This window comes from Penicillium crustosum (assembly GCF_028827405.1).
Source record: "Penicillium crustosum strain IBT 35664 chromosome Unknown utg000001l_segment0_segment0, whole genome shotgun sequence".
Taxonomy (NCBI): Eukaryota; Fungi; Ascomycota; class Eurotiomycetes; order Eurotiales; family Aspergillaceae; genus Penicillium; species Penicillium crustosum.
Window position 1 is genome coordinate 3,351,365 of NW_026623122.1, and position 15,891 is coordinate 3,367,255.

At 49.0% G+C, this 15,891-nt stretch overlaps 8 protein-coding genes across 8 annotated transcripts; 3 read left to right on the top strand and 5 right to left on the bottom strand.

Annotated features, from left to right (window-relative positions):
- Nucleotides 1-167: 167 nt before the first annotated feature.
- On the bottom strand, nucleotides 168-2,540 carry N7487_001271 (OPT family oligopeptide transporter; the record flags this gene model as incomplete). Its single annotated transcript, XM_056869019.1, has 1 exon — nucleotides 168-2,540. The coding sequence occupies one exon, from the start codon at nucleotides 2,538-2,540 to the stop codon at nucleotides 168-170; it is 2,373 nt and encodes a 790-aa protein (XP_056733803.1).
- A 1,690-nt stretch (nucleotides 2,541-4,230) lies between these two features.
- Nucleotides 4,231-5,649, top strand: N7487_001272 (Heat shock 70 kDa protein; the record flags this gene model as incomplete). The annotated part of the gene is made up of 1 exon (XM_056869020.1): nucleotides 4,231-5,649. The coding sequence occupies one exon, from the start codon at nucleotides 4,231-4,233 to the stop codon at nucleotides 5,647-5,649; it is 1,419 nt and encodes a 472-aa protein (XP_056733804.1).
- Nucleotides 5,650-5,680: 31 nt separating this feature from the next.
- On the top strand, nucleotides 5,681-6,142 carry N7487_001273 (Heat shock 70 kDa protein; the record flags this gene model as incomplete). The annotated part of the gene is made up of 1 exon (XM_056869021.1): nucleotides 5,681-6,142. One exon carries the CDS (start codon nucleotides 5,681-5,683, stop codon nucleotides 6,140-6,142), a length of 462 nt encoding a protein of 153 aa, XP_056733805.1.
- A 452-nt stretch (nucleotides 6,143-6,594) lies between these two features.
- N7487_001274 (Non-classical export protein 1) lies at nucleotides 6,595-6,894 on the bottom strand. The gene is made up of 2 exons (XM_056869022.1): nucleotides 6,852-6,894; nucleotides 6,595-6,776 (listed from the first exon to the last, which is right to left on the bottom strand). The coding sequence occupies exons 1-2, from the start codon at nucleotides 6,872-6,874 to the stop codon at nucleotides 6,599-6,601; spliced, it is 201 nt and encodes a 66-aa protein (XP_056733806.1). The 5' UTR covers nucleotides 6,875-6,894; the 3' UTR covers nucleotides 6,595-6,598.
- Nucleotides 6,895-7,046: 152 nt separating this feature from the next.
- On the top strand, nucleotides 7,047-7,964 carry N7487_001275 (uncharacterized protein; the record flags this gene model as incomplete). Its single annotated transcript, XM_056869023.1, has 3 exons — nucleotides 7,047-7,527; nucleotides 7,609-7,701; nucleotides 7,759-7,964. The coding sequence occupies 3 exons, from the start codon at nucleotides 7,047-7,049 to the stop codon at nucleotides 7,962-7,964; spliced, it is 780 nt and encodes a 259-aa protein (XP_056733807.1).
- A 305-nt stretch (nucleotides 7,965-8,269) lies between these two features.
- N7487_001276 (WW domain-containing protein) lies at nucleotides 8,270-9,278 on the bottom strand (the record flags this gene model as incomplete). The annotated part of the gene is made up of 2 exons (XM_056869024.1): nucleotides 8,270-9,128; nucleotides 9,193-9,278. 2 exons carry the CDS (start codon nucleotides 9,276-9,278, stop codon nucleotides 8,270-8,272), a joined length of 945 nt encoding a protein of 314 aa, XP_056733808.1.
- Nucleotides 9,279-9,826: 548 nt separating this feature from the next.
- N7487_001277 (WD repeat protein) lies at nucleotides 9,827-12,772 on the bottom strand (the record flags this gene model as incomplete). Its single annotated transcript, XM_056869025.1, has 1 exon — nucleotides 9,827-12,772. One exon carries the CDS (start codon nucleotides 12,770-12,772, stop codon nucleotides 9,827-9,829), a length of 2,946 nt encoding a protein of 981 aa, XP_056733809.1.
- A 1,055-nt stretch (nucleotides 12,773-13,827) lies between these two features.
- pmp47 (putative peroxisomal membrane protein Pmp47) lies at nucleotides 13,828-14,965 on the bottom strand. The gene is made up of 3 exons (XM_056869026.1): nucleotides 14,819-14,965; nucleotides 14,040-14,764; nucleotides 13,828-13,980 (listed from the first exon to the last, which is right to left on the bottom strand). Exons 1-3 carry the CDS (start codon nucleotides 14,929-14,931, stop codon nucleotides 13,865-13,867), a joined length of 954 nt encoding a protein of 317 aa, XP_056733810.1. The 5' UTR covers nucleotides 14,932-14,965; the 3' UTR covers nucleotides 13,828-13,864.
- Between the last annotated feature and the right edge of the window lie 926 nt (nucleotides 14,966-15,891).

Consider the following 15,891-nt stretch of genomic DNA (forward strand, 5'->3'; position numbering starts at 1 on the left):
TCTAACATGTTTATATGGACAAGTGTTAGCTCCAGGCCATCAAACAATATTACAACATACTAGGACGCTTCTTCTGCCTGCATTTGTGAAGTATTAAAAAAAATGTGTCAACTTTTGTATTAGAACTCATAATATCAACTGTTCGTTTTCCAAATCATAAAAGCAAATCAGCTGTCAAGAGCGAAGCATCTCTCCACAGAGGTTGCATTATTGCCCCACCATTTTGGCATCGAAATTTGCTTGCCTGCTCCGAAAAAGAAGAAGACAAGCAACATGTTGAGGTTAAATCCAGCATCAAACGCAGCAGCAACCAGGTAATTATACCGCTTCCAGACCTCAAAATGGTGACGGTAAGCCCAATACATTACAACATATCCACCAATAATGGCAGATGTGTAACCAGTACTGATGTTACCGTAGAACATCGCCAGTCCTCCAAAAAAGATACTAATGTTCCACAGGTCAATCCGAAGCCGGGGGAAAAATCGGTGGAAACAGAAGAGAATAGGAGGAATGACCGCCCCTATAAGGAATGACCAGGGAAGCACAGCCATTTCGGTCTCAGCAAAAAGCCTCTTCGGACCAAGCACAGCGTACTGAACCCCCATGGTGTTAGAGGTCCGTAGGGACTGTCCTGTCCATTGATTCAGTGGATCTGTTTTCTTGCCAGTCAGATAATCTCCTTTGGTGTCCATGATCCAACGAATGACAGCATAGTTGATTGGAACACCCATACAAGTGCCGAAAATTTGAGAGAAGAAAACCGTGCGGGGTGGAATGTGCATGTAGTGGCCAATCTTTTGGTCCTGGAGCATATATTGTGCACGATACCAGGCGTCACCCGCAATAGCCCCATAAACAGAAGGACCACAGGGGTGTTGGTGGGCCTCGCCGGCTTTAGTGTGAACCATGTAGCCATACATGAGTTCGTTGAAAGAGCCCGTCTCAAGCTGGTAGTTGGAGATAGCGTAAAGCCAAGCAAACGGGATGACCAGGACAGCAGCACTCGCAAGGGCCACAAACAAGGTCCAGATTGGAATGAAGAGATGTCCGAGTGCGAGGAATATGATCAGAATGACAAAGGCTACCGAGAATAGAATCCCATACCACCACCATGGAATATCTTTGTACTGTCTCTGGATAACGTTGAGGCGGTCGTGGTACTGGTGATGAATGCTTTCGTTCTTGGGGGATTTCTCAGCTGTGCGAGATGACCAGATTCTTCGGACATTCCCGGAAACCTGTGCGTATCCAAATGTCAAGATCCAAGTGACCGCTGCTGGTAGTTTGGCGTAGTCGAAAAATGTTGCCCACACATTTTGCAAGCCCATATACATCGGTCCATACTCCTCATAAGCGGTCACGTTCAGGTGATAGTCTGGGGTGAGTACGTCGAGGGTTGGGTAGGTTGTACCATTTCCTAGGAAAAGGCTGTTTGACATGAGTCCATGCTTGAAGGAACCTAGATTCCCCCACTTCGCTGCAGGAAGTAGGACCCAACAATTGAAAGCAAATGCCAAGAACAAGATGACCTGCGTCCAGTATGGGGTCGTCATGATTGAGGATCCATTCCAGTTCACATTTGACCAATCTAACGAGAGATTGAGGAATCCCATGCCACCAATCCCTGAGCCAATGAAATTGGCCACCGGATTGCGAGGTGCCACCCAGCAGAGGAAGGCTAGGGACGAGGTGAATGGGAAAACATACTCTGGCAGGAATTGCCACATGGTCATCCCTAGAAACGCGAAGAAGAACACCTTCATCTGGCGCCGAGCGAGAGCCGATGAGTTGTCTGTCTTGCGGAAAGTTTCGAACAATGTGGTCTGCATCAAAGCTTGGGGCCAGATGTACTCTGGGTCAGGCAAAAGGATTTGTCGGGCCAGAGCAGCAAAGGAGTAGCCAATCCATACGATTGAAAGCATGAAGAAAATGGCAACTGCTGGATTGACGCGTGTGCCGTACCAAAGCTCTGCGAGGACGATGGGAGCATACCCCATGTTGTACGTAGCCCCCGAAGCTGCAGTCAGTGTGACCAAGACATGCTCCTTGATGCTCCATGGGGCCGGGTTCAGGCTAAAAGAAAAGCGAGTACCAGGTAGCCCAATCTTCCAGTCGGGAAGGACTCTGGCCATAAAGTGACCGGCATAGTGACAGGCAATTTGAACAAAGAAGATGGAGTATGGTGCCTTGGTTGTGCGGAAGTAGCTCATCTGCGACAGAAAGGCTCCAGGGATAACAAAGATGACCGAAAGCACAAAGTAACGGAAGGTGATTGTCGGTAAGCTGGGGTCATCGGTCAAGTTGATCAGATGTCTCACAGACATGGGCAATGCCGCAATCTCGGGGTTATCGTGTGTCTCTTGTTCAATAGCGGCTGTTTCCCCCTTAAAATGGAGGTTCTCCTCATCCACCCCGGTCTCTGCCACCTCTGGGTTTTTGGCAGAAAGTTCTGAACCTTCTAGCCCCATAGTGTCTTCCTCTATTTTGACCTTGGTAGGTTGGTCCCCGGGCCCCTTGCGCTTCAGTCCAGCGAACATGGCGAGGGGTTTTTAGAGAGGATTCTAGCGGAATCCAGATAGAAGGCAAGATAAAATATGAAGTATATATTGATGTTTTTAAGGTAGAAAACTAGTACGGTTTAGAAATGTCCCTCATTGTGTGCGACTGGAGTAAATATTCGCCATTTTCCCATCAGACAACGCCCGATTGGACAAGTTTAAGATAATGCCCATGTTTCAAGGTTACATTTCCTCCGTACAAGGTTAAACATCAATGCTTAGCGCGGATGGCGCAAGCCCGGCTTGGCTCGGCCTTTTTTTTTTTTTTCTTTCTTATTTTCCCCGTCAGGCTTATGTTGTAGGGGTAAATAAGAAATAAGAGAAAATGTTAGTTTCTCCGGGTTGGCTCCGATTTGTCTAAATTTTGGAGACTAAGGACACACATGTACCTAGGTAGCTATCCTCCGGAGTATGGTGGACTACTCCGTACAACATCGGATTACGGTTGTGAACGGAGTACAGTATACAATATATAATATATTGGGCTCTTGGCAGGGGAATCCGAGGGTTGTTCCAAGGTTCTTGACTTTTTATTTTATGGAGTATGGAGTATATGAGAATACTAACAGATGTACGGAGTAAATATGTAAGTATATAGGGTTATATCTGTTCTTATCTGAGACAAATAATCCTTATGGTCTAGTTAGTGGTTGCATATAAAGAGATGATAGATGAAAAGAATAGAAGGATTGTGAAGATATTCACCGAAAGTGCGAAATGTAGTTTCTGCCTCAGGAGATGATATGGATAAATATATTTCCGATTCCGGGGCTAGGAAGGGTTACATAATATGAGTTCAGGAATTGCGCTACGGAGAAACACTCCCTCCGAATTCCGAAGTCCGCACAAACCACTCCAGGTGCCCACGGGTGGATAACTGGATGACATCCATGGTCCATGGATACCCGGAGTCAATTCCAAGGTTGTTACCTAGCTAGGTACTTTTGTACATACTTCCAAGGGTGATAGGTGTAAGGTGTAAGGTATAAGTTGGATGGGGTCATAGGTCATGAATTCACCATGACGTATTCATAATTGACCATACCATTACCAATAATACATATATATACATCCTTATTGTATACATGTGTGTGCATATGTATGTACCTCACCCCCCAAAAAACACATAAATCAAACGGGGTCTCCCATGGCGACGGGTATTAATCCTGTATTGGATTCGGTATTGATCTTGTTTAAATACCATAATCTGACACCGCCTTAAGAGTCATCCCACTATTACATCATACAGCCCCGCCAAAAAAAAAAAGAGAACGTCAAAGAAAAACATGAATCAAAGTAAAAAAGTAGGAATTGACATCGTTGACAATAATTCTAGAGAGAATCAAGTAATTCGTCAACTTCAAGACTCCACTAGGCTCATCTGGAACCTACGAGAGTCTTAATGAAGAACGTAATGAGGTGGTTGCTGGGTCATCGAATCTCGTGGAATCTCATGGATCCCCATGGAAGGCTCCCTCTAGAAGCTTCTGGAGTAATACACCGCTCACTATATAGGAGCTTTTCTCAGCCCTCGTCCCCTTCCTCTTTCTTCTTTTCTTCACTATCAAATACCCTCTTCCTCTCTGTATACTACCTACCCTCTTGACTCACGAATCTCTTTCTACACACCCCACTTCTTTTTTCATTTTAACGATTACACACATTCACCATGGCTCCCGCCGTCGGTATTGATCTGGGAACCACCTACTCCTGTGTGGGTGTCTTCCGTGATGACCGCATTGAAATCATTGCCAACGACCAGGGTAACCGCACCACTCCCTCGTTCGTCGGTTTCACCGACACCGAGCGTCTCATCGGTGATGCCGCCAAGAACCAAGTCGCCATGAACCCCCACAACACTGTCTTCGACGCCAAGCGTCTCATTGGTCGCCGTTTCCAGGATGCTGAGGTCCAGGCCGATATGAAGCACTGGCCCTTCAAGATCGTCGAGAAGGCTACCAAGCCCGTCATCGAGGTTGAATTCAAGGGTGAGGCCAAGCAGTTCACCCCTGAGGAGATCTCTGCCATGATCCTCGTCAAGATGCGTGAGACCGCCGAGGCTTACCTCGGTGGCACCGTCAACAACGCTGTCATCACTGTCCCCGCCTACTTCAACGACTCTCAGCGTCAGGCTACCAAGGACGCCGGTCTCATTGCCGGTCTCAACGTCCTCCGTATCATCAACGAGCCCACTGCCGCTGCCATTGCTTACGGTCTTGACAAGAAGGTCGAGGGTGAGCGCAACGTTCTGATCTTCGATCTTGGTGGTGGTACCTTCGATGTTTCTCTCCTGACTATCGAGGAGGGTATCTTCGAGGTCAAGGCCACTGCCGGTGACACTCACTTGGGTGGTGAGGACTTCGACAACCGTCTGGTCAACCACTTCGTCAACGAGTTCAAGCGCAAGCACAAGAAGGATCTGACCACCAACGCCCGTGCTCTCCGTCGTCTCCGCACCGCTTGCGAGCGTGCCAAGCGCACCCTCTCTTCCGCTGCCCAGACCTCCATCGAGATCGACTCTCTCTTCGAGGGTGTTGACTTCTACACCTCCATCACCCGTGCCCGTTTCGAGGAGCTCTGCCAGGACCTCTTCCGCGGTACCATGGAGCCTGTTGAGCGTGTCCTCCGTGACGCCAAGATTGACAAGTCCTCCGTTCACGAGATTGTCCTCGTCGGTGGTTCTACCCGTATCCCCAAGATCCAGAAGCTCGTCTCCGATTTCTTCAACAAGGACGCCAACAAGTCCATCAACCCCGATGAGGCCGTTGCCTACGGTGCCGCTGTCCAGGCCGCTATCCTGTCCGGTGACCAGTCTTCCAAGTCCACCAACGAGATCCTGCTTCTCGATGTCGCTCCTCTTTCCCTCGGTATTGAGACCGCTGGTGGTGTCATGACTCCTCTGATCAAGCGCAACACCACCATCCCCACCAAGAAGTCCGAGACCTTCTCCACCTACTCCGACAACCAGCCCGGTGTCCTGATCCAGGTCTTCGAGGGTGAGCGTGCTCGCACTAAGGACAACAACCTCCTCGGAAAGTTCGAGCTCACTGGCATTCCCCCTGCCCCCCCGTGGTGTTCCCCAGGTTGAGGTCACCTTCGATGTTGATGCCAACGGTATCATGAACGTCTCCGCCCTCGAGAAGGGTACCGGAAAGTCCAACAAGATTACCATCACCAACGACAAGGGCCGTCTCTCCAAGGAGGAGATCGAGCGCATGCTTTCCGAGGCTGAGAAGTACAAGGAGGAGGACGAGCTTGAGTCTGCCCGCATCCAGGCCAAGAACGGTCTTGAGTCCTACGCCTACTCCCTCAAGAACACTCTCTCCGAGGGTAAGCTCCAGATCTCCGAGGATGACAAGAAGAAGGTCGAGGACAAGATCAACGAGGTCATCGGCTGGCTCGACAGCAACCAGACTGCTGAGAAGGACGAGTACGAGTCCCAGCAGAAGGAGCTCGAGGCTGTTGCCAACCCCATCATCTCCGCTGCCTACGGTGGCCAGGCTCCCCCTGGCGCCGGTGCCCCCGAGGGTGGCGCTCGCTCCGCTGACGAGGTTGAGGAGAAGCCCGAGGAGCTTGACTAAATGTTTCGCTCTGAATGATTCTTTCTTAGCCGTTTGGCACTCGTTTCCTTTCACGTCTTGTTTTACGAACTTATGGGGTATCAAGGTTTCCTTTTTGCGCATGATTGCATAGATACAAGGTTATCTCTTTTTCTTGGGAGAAAAATCCTAGTGAATCAAAATTCTTTCTTAATTCAAACCACTCTTTTTCTGTAGATTTTAGATCATAACTAATGAGACCACCTCATTTAAGTAAGACCTCTAGACTTGTACTAAATTGAAGCTATACAAGCATTGCATCCCCCTTAGAACCGCGCAAGGGTAGAGGATGACCATTCCATATAATTATGACGTCCAGTTCGTGTATGTAAATATGTACAAATAGAATACAAATATTCAAGAACCAATATTAAGTTTAATTCTCTTTTGGGGAATCTCTCAAACCAAAACTCCAAACTGAGGTATCACAAGTTCCGTTTAAACATCTTGGAAGTCTCCGTTCCACCACCGTTGTAACCGACGCCCGCTCGTTTGTACGATACTTCCGTATGTGATTTCCGATGCGCGTTCGGGGTGCTGTTCGCGCTGGTCACGGCGGATGCGGGTGAGGGCAGCAGAGACGCCCATGGTCATGGCGAAGAGGGGATCTGCGATCCTATTCATATGTGTTAGAATGATGGGGTCTCTCTTGTTGGATACAGCCCCCAGAATATTGTGGACTATTTTGTACCTGGAAATAAGGTAGACAGGCATGATGCTCTGTGTTGGGAAGGGGGGAAGACAAGATGTTGGTTTCGGTGATTTGTAGATGCTTGTAGGTTGTACATCCACAAGAGCTGGAGAAGATATTCATCACGTGATACTGACACTGCTTTGCTGATCGGAACCCATGAACCTTGGTCTTCCACAGCAACACATCTCAGCCATGCATTTTTCACTCCCCTCTCTTCTCCTGCTAGGGATCAGTAGTCTGGTATCTGCCAGCTCTTTGACAATCACTATCCCTGTCTCTAGTCCGCTTCCAAACCCACATGTCCTCCCCGCAACTACCCATGCCACTCTCACCACTCTCCCCTCTGGTGGGAAAGACCACATCCTTTTCGCATCGCTGACACGCTCGGCGACATTTGTGTTCCATGATCTTCCATCCTCGAGTTCAGATGCTCAACCCGAGTCTTACTTGCTTGATATTCGCTCTGCTGGCGACTACGTCTTCGCCCCCTACCGCGTCGATGTTGCGGCCGATGGATCCATTCTTGGTATATGGGAGACTTTCCGCGGGAACCCATGGGATAACCGTGGTGCAGAGAAATATATCGTGGATGTTGCTGGAAAGAAGCAGGTTGATGTGGTTGTCGAGGCCAAGGTTCTTGGACGGAAGGTCTTCTATGAGCAGCGTGCTCAATGTGAGCTTATCCCCCTCTTCCCCCATTGATACAACCTGCAGTAAATGCCTATTGCTGTACTAACCTTGCATTGAATTGCAGTCTCTCCCTTGAGTCTAGTCAAGAACCCAATGGTCTTGCTTGCAGTTGTCGCCCTGGGTCTCATGTTTGTCATGCCCAAACTCATGGATAACAGTAGGCCTATCCCCCATAACCCTAATTAAATATTCGGGGCCTAACTCTGTTGTCTAGTGGATCCTGAGATGCGCGCCGAGTTTGAGCAGCATTCTCGCTCCTCGCCTATCACCGGTGCCACTGCCAATGCCATGGCTGGTGGTGGGTTTGATCTGGCCAGCTGGATGGCGGGCACAGGTACCCCTAGCCCCACGGCCAACGATGCGGCCCAGGCTGGTTCAACTGGTAGAGATACCAGTGGTCCTGCCCGGAGGCGCACATAGAAGATTATTACTTCATTATATTGACCGTTCTTGACATGGTATCTTGTCATTGTCTCATGGCTAATTGTATGATACAAAGCCAACTAAAGCTGCTCTTGGCTCATGAAATTGAAGCCAAATGCCAATAAATGACTAGGGCCGATTAGGCGAAACAAAAGCAATCCTCCCAAATCCCTCCCGATCTCAAAACGCCTAGAAGTCCCTCGAGCTGTACAGAGACCTGTCCCTTATCCCGAAGTCCATCCTAGTAACAAACCAAAGAAGAAAAGAGCAGAACAGTCAAAGAAATCGAAACCCAACCGGGCTTAGAAGTCCCCTCCTCCAAAGTCATCACCACCACCATAATCATCGCCGCCGCCGCCGTAATCGTCGTTGTCATGATGATCATCGATAGCATCAGCAATCAGCATACCGCCAAGTAAACCGCCACCAACACCCAAAGCAGCGGCACCGGCAGTCCCCATACCTCCTCCACCCTGTCTGCGAGGCGGTTGCTGCTGGTAATATCCACCCTGCTGCGGGTATCCTCCGTATCCACCTCCATATCCACCTCCATATCCACCTCCATATCCAGGCTGGGGACCATGCTGCGGAGGATAGCCACCACCGTAGTATGCACCAGGGGGAGGACCTTGCTGGGCATACGAGGGGTATTGTTGCTGCGGCCGAGGTGGCCTGCTGCTTGAACTCTTGCCCATCAGCTTGCTCAAAAATCCACCCTTGCTGCGCTTCTGTTCCTGCTCAGGCATCGGGCTGTGCGATGCTGAGCCCGCCGCATATCCCCCTGGGCCGGTGGACTGCGGCCGCGAGGCATTGTTGTAGTAGTCTGATGAGGCGCCACGTTCTCCTGGTCCGGCTCCAGTTCCTCGTATACCAGCCCGGGCATCTTCCTCGGCTTGGAGCTTGGCAGCAAGCTTTGCGTCTTCGTCGATCATGTGAGGGCTGGCGTTGCCTGGGCCAGTATTTGCTGACGGGTTGTAGGGGTTATTTGATCCCATATGTTGCTTCTGGTCTCCTGCACTGGCTAGTGCTGCTGGGTCGCCAGGCCCGGCATTGCTGTATGATGGCGGGGGAGGATTGGTTGGAAAATCACCATCACCGCGCGGTGGGGGGGCTTCGGGGCGGTCCCATTGCGATTTGCCCGTAGCAAGGTCCACATAGAACCTAGCTGATTGTCAGTACAGAGTACTTTGGTATTTGGTCTTTATTGAGATGAGTAAATACACACCAAGCGTGGTAACGATCGTCGTACTGCGCTTTCCATCCCTCAGGTACCGAGGGCGGGGGAGGCCCCGAAGGCGGGGCGAACGACATGATGTGATAGGTATGATTAACTTCAATAGGTTGCAAGTCTGTAAGCCTGTATTGTGGGAGTGATCAAAGGGTTAAGTTTAAATGAGGACAAGAGAAAGTGAGAGTGTGTATATGAGAGTAAGAGAGTAAGAGAGTGAGAGGGTAAGAGAGTAAGAGGAGTGCTTAGTTCATGGATATATACTCGGGAAGTAAGCGGAGAATTGTGGCCTCAGGCATACTGGCTGCGCCTCCCAAGGTCGGTGGCGGTGCCCTGATGTCACCATATATAAAGGCCATATATAGTAACATTAACCATCATAACACATATAGTTATAGTTAGTTACCTAGGTTCTAGGTACATATGTAATCTATAGATCTACAGTTCTACAGGCTACCACATTCAAAGATTTCAGCCTATCGGTTATGTTCTTCTACAAATTAACATCCACAGATATCATTAATAGCTCTTTCGCTGCAACGTGAATTTTTTTAAGATAAAAAACCAAATCAGAACTCCACGCTTCAATGCTATGCAAAATGCAGTCACCACTGTTGAGAAAGGCATCCCCTTAGACAATCTCCTTTTGGATGTTAGGATCGATTTCTCCACTAGCTGGGAACCAGTTATCTTCCTCAAGACGCTCAAGTAGTTCCCCAAGGTCAAACCGCTGCCGGTGTGGCGTCCCCATCTCCGTATCTGAGTCCAGGAGAGTCAGGTCGACGTTTTCAGTGTTGGTGATTATCCGACGGGAGAGCCTGCGAGCCTTCTTTTTCATCCGAGATTTCTTTTTGGCTTTCCCTTCTTTGTTGTCTTCTCCATTCCCTCCACAATCCTCCTTCTCGTCTCCATTCTCCTCTTTATCTCCTTCCATTTTCACCTTTTTCACTTCCATTTTTTCGGCTTTTTTCTTCCTCTTCTTCCCTGCCGGGGAAGAGCCAAGGGAAGACAAGGATACAGAGCCCTGGAAGATGGATGTAGAAGGATCATTATGCTCCTGGCGTTTTCTCGCGTGGAATCCTCGATTTCGTATTTCCGCAAGTTGTATTTGTCTTCCAACCTCTCGTCGTTGGTTTGAGTCCAGTTCATGACGATCTTCCGGTGGTGGACCATCCAACTGTTGGCTCTGGTATTTCTTGAGCAAAGGGAGCTGCCCAATTCGGTCAGAAGAAACATCTTTCTTGACATTCCTAGCCCACGAGGCAAAAGGCCCAGTGTAACGGGGCCCTTGACCCATACCAAACGTTTCGTGCTTGACAAGCTGGCCAGATAGGAGGAGCTGGTTTCCCACAAAGATGCCACTATCACTCGGCTTCCCGGGTTCTGGGGCGTGTTCGAATTCGAAAGTTTTTATGTTAGGGTCCGAACAAGGACCTGATGATAGTACATGCACGCCTCCCCCAGAACCCCCGACAAGGAGATGAGAATGATCATCGGTGAAGGCTGCACACATAATCTCCTCGTCGAAAGCTGCGACATCCTCAACGAGGACATCTTCGGGTGACCGGCGAATGTCCCATCGTTTAAGAACGCCATCGGAGGCACCGGTATAAAATTGGTCCATAGAAGAACCCCAGAGAGCTACTCTAACACCCACATCTGCCGTTTCCCGGCTTCGCTGGTGATCAATGGGGTTAAGGGGGGCCCTATGGCGAAGTTCGTGGAGAATTTTATCACCTTTCCGATTATCCCAGACATAGGTTTTACCATCTGTGCAACTAGCGGTCACATATGTGCTGTTTGAATCCATTGGACAAAAGCTGACCTCATTGACATCCAATGCCGGGCAGGAAAATTCCATCACAGACGGCACACGTTTTTGGAGGTCATGGTTGAGGCTAAACACCCTCACAATTGATTTCGTGGTAATGCCAATCCCTTTAATGCGCGCGTTGTGAGGGTCCTCGGGACTGGCCGTTGCAAATATGGGCAACGAAGAGTGCCATTTAATGTCGAAGACATTTTGTGAGTTGGAAGACATCCTGATGGTCTCATATGCGGATTCACGGGCTCGCCACAGGCCTAAGTGGCCTTTGTATATTGGGTCCTCCCCTGGTTCGGCCAGACCTCCGGCTAAGTATTCCTCAGTCGACGGGGTATGGCCCCAGGCCAGGGCCGTCGATGAGAACTCAAATTTGGACTTATACCGCGCATCGCGGTCGAAGGGAAGGAGAGTTGAAGTCAAATTTTCCGGATCTTTTGTGTTCCAAACCAAAATCGATTCTGTTCCTGTAGCCAAGATATGCGGGCTAAATCTCGACACGGACATCACTGCCACTCGAGACTCATGCTGCAAGGTATGGGTACAGGACACGTCGTGGATTGATTCCACGTCCCAAATTTTGACAGTTTTGTCAAAACTAGCGGTATAGAGTCTGTTGCCAATCCACTGCATGTTATTGACGCTCATGAAAAGCCGGGGATCATCAACTGTTGACGATGTTGGACGTGGAATCCAATGGTCCGGTATTTCCTTTAGACGATTGCTCTGGAGATCGCCTAAGAGAAGATTGTTGGCCTTGTTGTACTGCATATTATGTTCGTCTGATTTAGCTGCGGCGCCTGCCGCAAACCGAGTACCATCAGGCGACCAAGCTAGAACAAGCAGATCCCCTGAAGCACCTTGCCATGATTTCCATGGTCTCAGGTCCGAAACCACATCGGTGATAATGGGCCGATGGTTTCCGCCTCCAAGCTCACGGCCGTACAGCATCTTTTGGACGTTTGCACGACGGGGCAAAACGCGACACGGCTCCTGTGGGGAAGACACCACGGTGTCCAAAATAGTTTCGACATTTGTGTCGGGCTCTTTGGAGTCAACGGAAACGTTAACCCAAGGATTGGCGTAGTAGTTTGTTGGTTGGACTCTATTTCGACTAGAACGACGAATGGAACTTTGTTCGGCAGTCGGGGATATTGACCGCGAGGGGTGAGATGACATGGAGACAGATGACATGTTGCCTGGTGGGTAAGAGATGTGCTGCTTTGATATAGGAGCAACAATTTCATCCTTTCTATTGGTATTTGAGATGGCCACGCTCTCCCTAAGCGTCCGTTGGCGCTCACGATGACTGGGAGAGATACCATATGAGGAAGAGACAGAGATAGAGACGGGTTGAGGAGATGTAAGTCGGGAAGATGCGCGGGAGGAAGCGCGGGAAGATGTGCGAGGGGAAACCCGGATTATTGGACTGCCAGAGGAAGGATCGATAGAGCGAGAAGGAGAAGGTTGAGTGGCATGGCTGCTACTTGATGAACGCTTGAATCGAGGCGACGGCTCACTAGGCTGGACTTCAGCCCGCGGAGTCTGCCAGGCATCTCGGGCCTTCTCTCTCGTATGGTCAGAAGTGGTCGGAGTTGAGGGATTCTCTGTCAGAGAGGACACCCTCGAATACTGCACTAGCAAACGGAGAGTCTCACGTTGAATATCTGGGTTTTCCGGGATGCTTCGAGCCGACAGACCAGGGAATGCAGGGACAATACCCTGGCCATTAAGACTGGAAAAGCCCCGAGACATTTTAGTACCACAGCTAATGTTCCGAGCTAGAGAGAAGAAAAAAAATGTCAGATATGAATAATCAAAATAAAAAGAGCGTTGTCTCACATGTTTGACTTGAGTGATATGAATTTGGGCTCAGTCACGTCTGGTGTCGGACGATCGCAAAGTGAGAAAGACATAACATCGGCCCCTCGCTCTCACCTTGTTCACACTGAACCTGGGGTTTCCGTTATTGCCTTCCAACCCGTCGATCGTCGATCCCTTAGACCTTATTCTGTTCCTTTCTTTGGCAAAATCAAGCTTATGTCTTTGGATGGCTTTGCTAGAAGAAAAAAGGATTGTCCTGGTGTAGCCTTGACAACCCTATGAAAGCTGAATTATAGGCAATACAGTCGTTCAAGATATTGTTTCGGAATGGGCAGGGTGGATAACATCTGTAGGGAGCGCAGTTCTTCCAAGTCGAGAGTAAGAGGGTCACAAAGGTGATGCGACAACGGATAGGCAAGCTTGGATCTGTTATGCATTAGGAGGGTTTCCCGTCTAAAGGAACTGAGAGAAGTATACCTAGGAGATGTATAGAAACTCCAAAGAGAGATTGCAGGGGAGAGGAGCAGGGGAATCAATGCGCAAAATCCAAGATTGCCCAGATTGCCCAGATTGCCCAGATTGCCGAAGATACAGGGGAAAGTGTGGAGAAATGGAGCAGAATCGCGTCGAGAACGCGATAACGCGGGTAACAGGACGGGCGGTGAACCTAAAGTAAGGCGGTCAGGTCTCAAGTATGATTAAGTATAAGAGTGGATTGAGTGGATTGAGTGGATTGAGTGGATTTCAAGTAAAATAACTAAATAAACTACATATTTGCAAAGTACCTGGGTATCGTTTTAAAATAGCTCCCGAAAGCTCCCAAGAGCTTCCAAAAAAAAAACTTCACCAAGTCATTCTTGATAGTGGGAAAGTGAAATCAAAGTCAGCACCTCCGTACACTCGCATTTCTTGCACTCGAACAAGTATACATGGTGGACATTGAGAATCCCAATCTTATCTCTTCTGAAAGCGTGACCATATGAGCTGTCACATAGGTCTGGTAGACTGGAAAACATTTCCTGTCTATTTAGCAATGCGGCCCTTTCTACGGGCAGACACCATCATATCATACAGCACATCCTTGAACGCAAAAAGGAATGCAGCAGTGATGGCGCTCTGGGTGACCTTGGGTCCAATGCCTTATGGAAAAATATGTCAGTGAACAGCCACCAGGTATGATTTCCTGAAAATCACTTACCTTTGTAGAGCCCCGTCCAGCCTTCTTCCCGAATAATCCTCTTCAGACTTCCGTTCAGGCTCTCCTTGGGGCCATCCCTACTGGCGACATGTGCCCGGCTCTTGATGGTGATATATGGGTACGTGAGGCTGGTGGCCATGATTTTGCCTAGTGCGCCCAAGTAGAACGCATCCTTCGGTGTCATACGCCGGCGGCGCTCCACCATGTTTTTCAATTGCTCGAAAATAGTGTATTGCAGAATTGGGTTGATCACCAGAACCAACGCCGGGAGGACGCCGGCAAATAGGGCCTTGGGGCCCTCCTGCCGAAGCAGGTCCATTAGGGTGCTGAAGGTGGATGCCTTTGTTTTCTTGGCACCGGGCAATGTTTCCTCTGCCTCAGACTTGCGGGCAGTCATGCGAGTGTTGATGACCCAGATCGGGTTGGTGATCAGCACTGTGGCGCTCCCTGCAATGGCGCCCGCAATCATAGACTCCACGGTCGTGAGCTTTTTCGAGGCTCGGCCTCCCTGGATGGCGGCCTTCTCAAAGGCCGAACGCGTGAATTCATACCAATAGTAATACACAAAATTGGTGACGCTGATTCCAAACAAGGCTGATTCCAGGCCGGAGTATAGTCCTGAGATACCTTCTCGCTGTACAATGCGGCGTACGGCGTCGAGGGTGGTCGAGTGCGCACGCTTCGACTCGACTTGGGCTCTTGTCGATAAAGTGATCAGAGGGTATCTGAAGTGGGTATGGGGTTAGCGGCAGCGACGGGGAAAACGCGGGGAATCATACGTCAAGACCATCGACAGAACCCCCCCTCCCGCACCTGCCAGCGCGTGCGCGATGTTATCACTCTGCTGAACAGCAGCAGATGCTGCCTTACTCTCTGCTCCAGGTTGAGACATGATGGGAAAAGCCGGATTATTGAACCGTGCTCAGATGTAACGTATAGCCTGTAAAGAGCGGAAGAAGATGAAATATATCAGATTAAGAATGTGTAGAACTTTACCATATGGGTCGGCTTGAAGGGGATGTTCATGACGTTTTGCCGAAGTGTGTACCTCGGCTCTTTTACCCAACTCCACTGTATTCCGAACCTTGGAAGTGCCCATAGCGTAAGTCACCTTGGACGGGATTATTTACATCTATTTACATATACCTAGGTATGGTTTTAATTTACGGAGTACCCCGTACTTAAATTTGATTTAGATTTCTTAATGTCCTCGGTACCTGAATTCTAATCAAGTAACTTAGATGTGTCACATTCAAATACACCGGAATCAGTAATATCTCCGGACTACCTAGGTAGTATCTTCCAAGGTGAACTATATATATGTGTTGATCATGATCTATACTACCCCCGTATTTTGGAGTCGGCACCTGTGACTTGCATGTGATTATATAGACCTCCTTAGATACCTTAACAGTGCATATTAATGTACCGTTATATTTAATTCAGGGGATAGCCTACATAATACAACGTACTGGTTTACCAGGAAAAAAAATAGAAGAATAGTAGAATAGAAAAATAGAAAAAATAGAAAAAGTAGCCCCATGTAAGGCAGTATGCCTCGAGAAGTCACAAGGTTCTCGCTATTATTCCATTCACAAGTGAGAAATCCAACCTACAGAAAAAAAAGCGAAAATAGAAAATAGAAAGGTGAAGGGGAGGGGGGAAAGACACAGAGAGAATGATGGGCCAAGGTAATATAGCAGAGACGTGGCCAGGAAATCATCAGAACGCAGAAACCGGAGCGGTAATCGCATAAGCAAACGCAGAAACGAGGATAGAACGCAGACCGTCTAAAGTGAATTCAAGGCAAGAGAGAACCCCCAACGGCATTATCATAACGATTGCCAGCTGC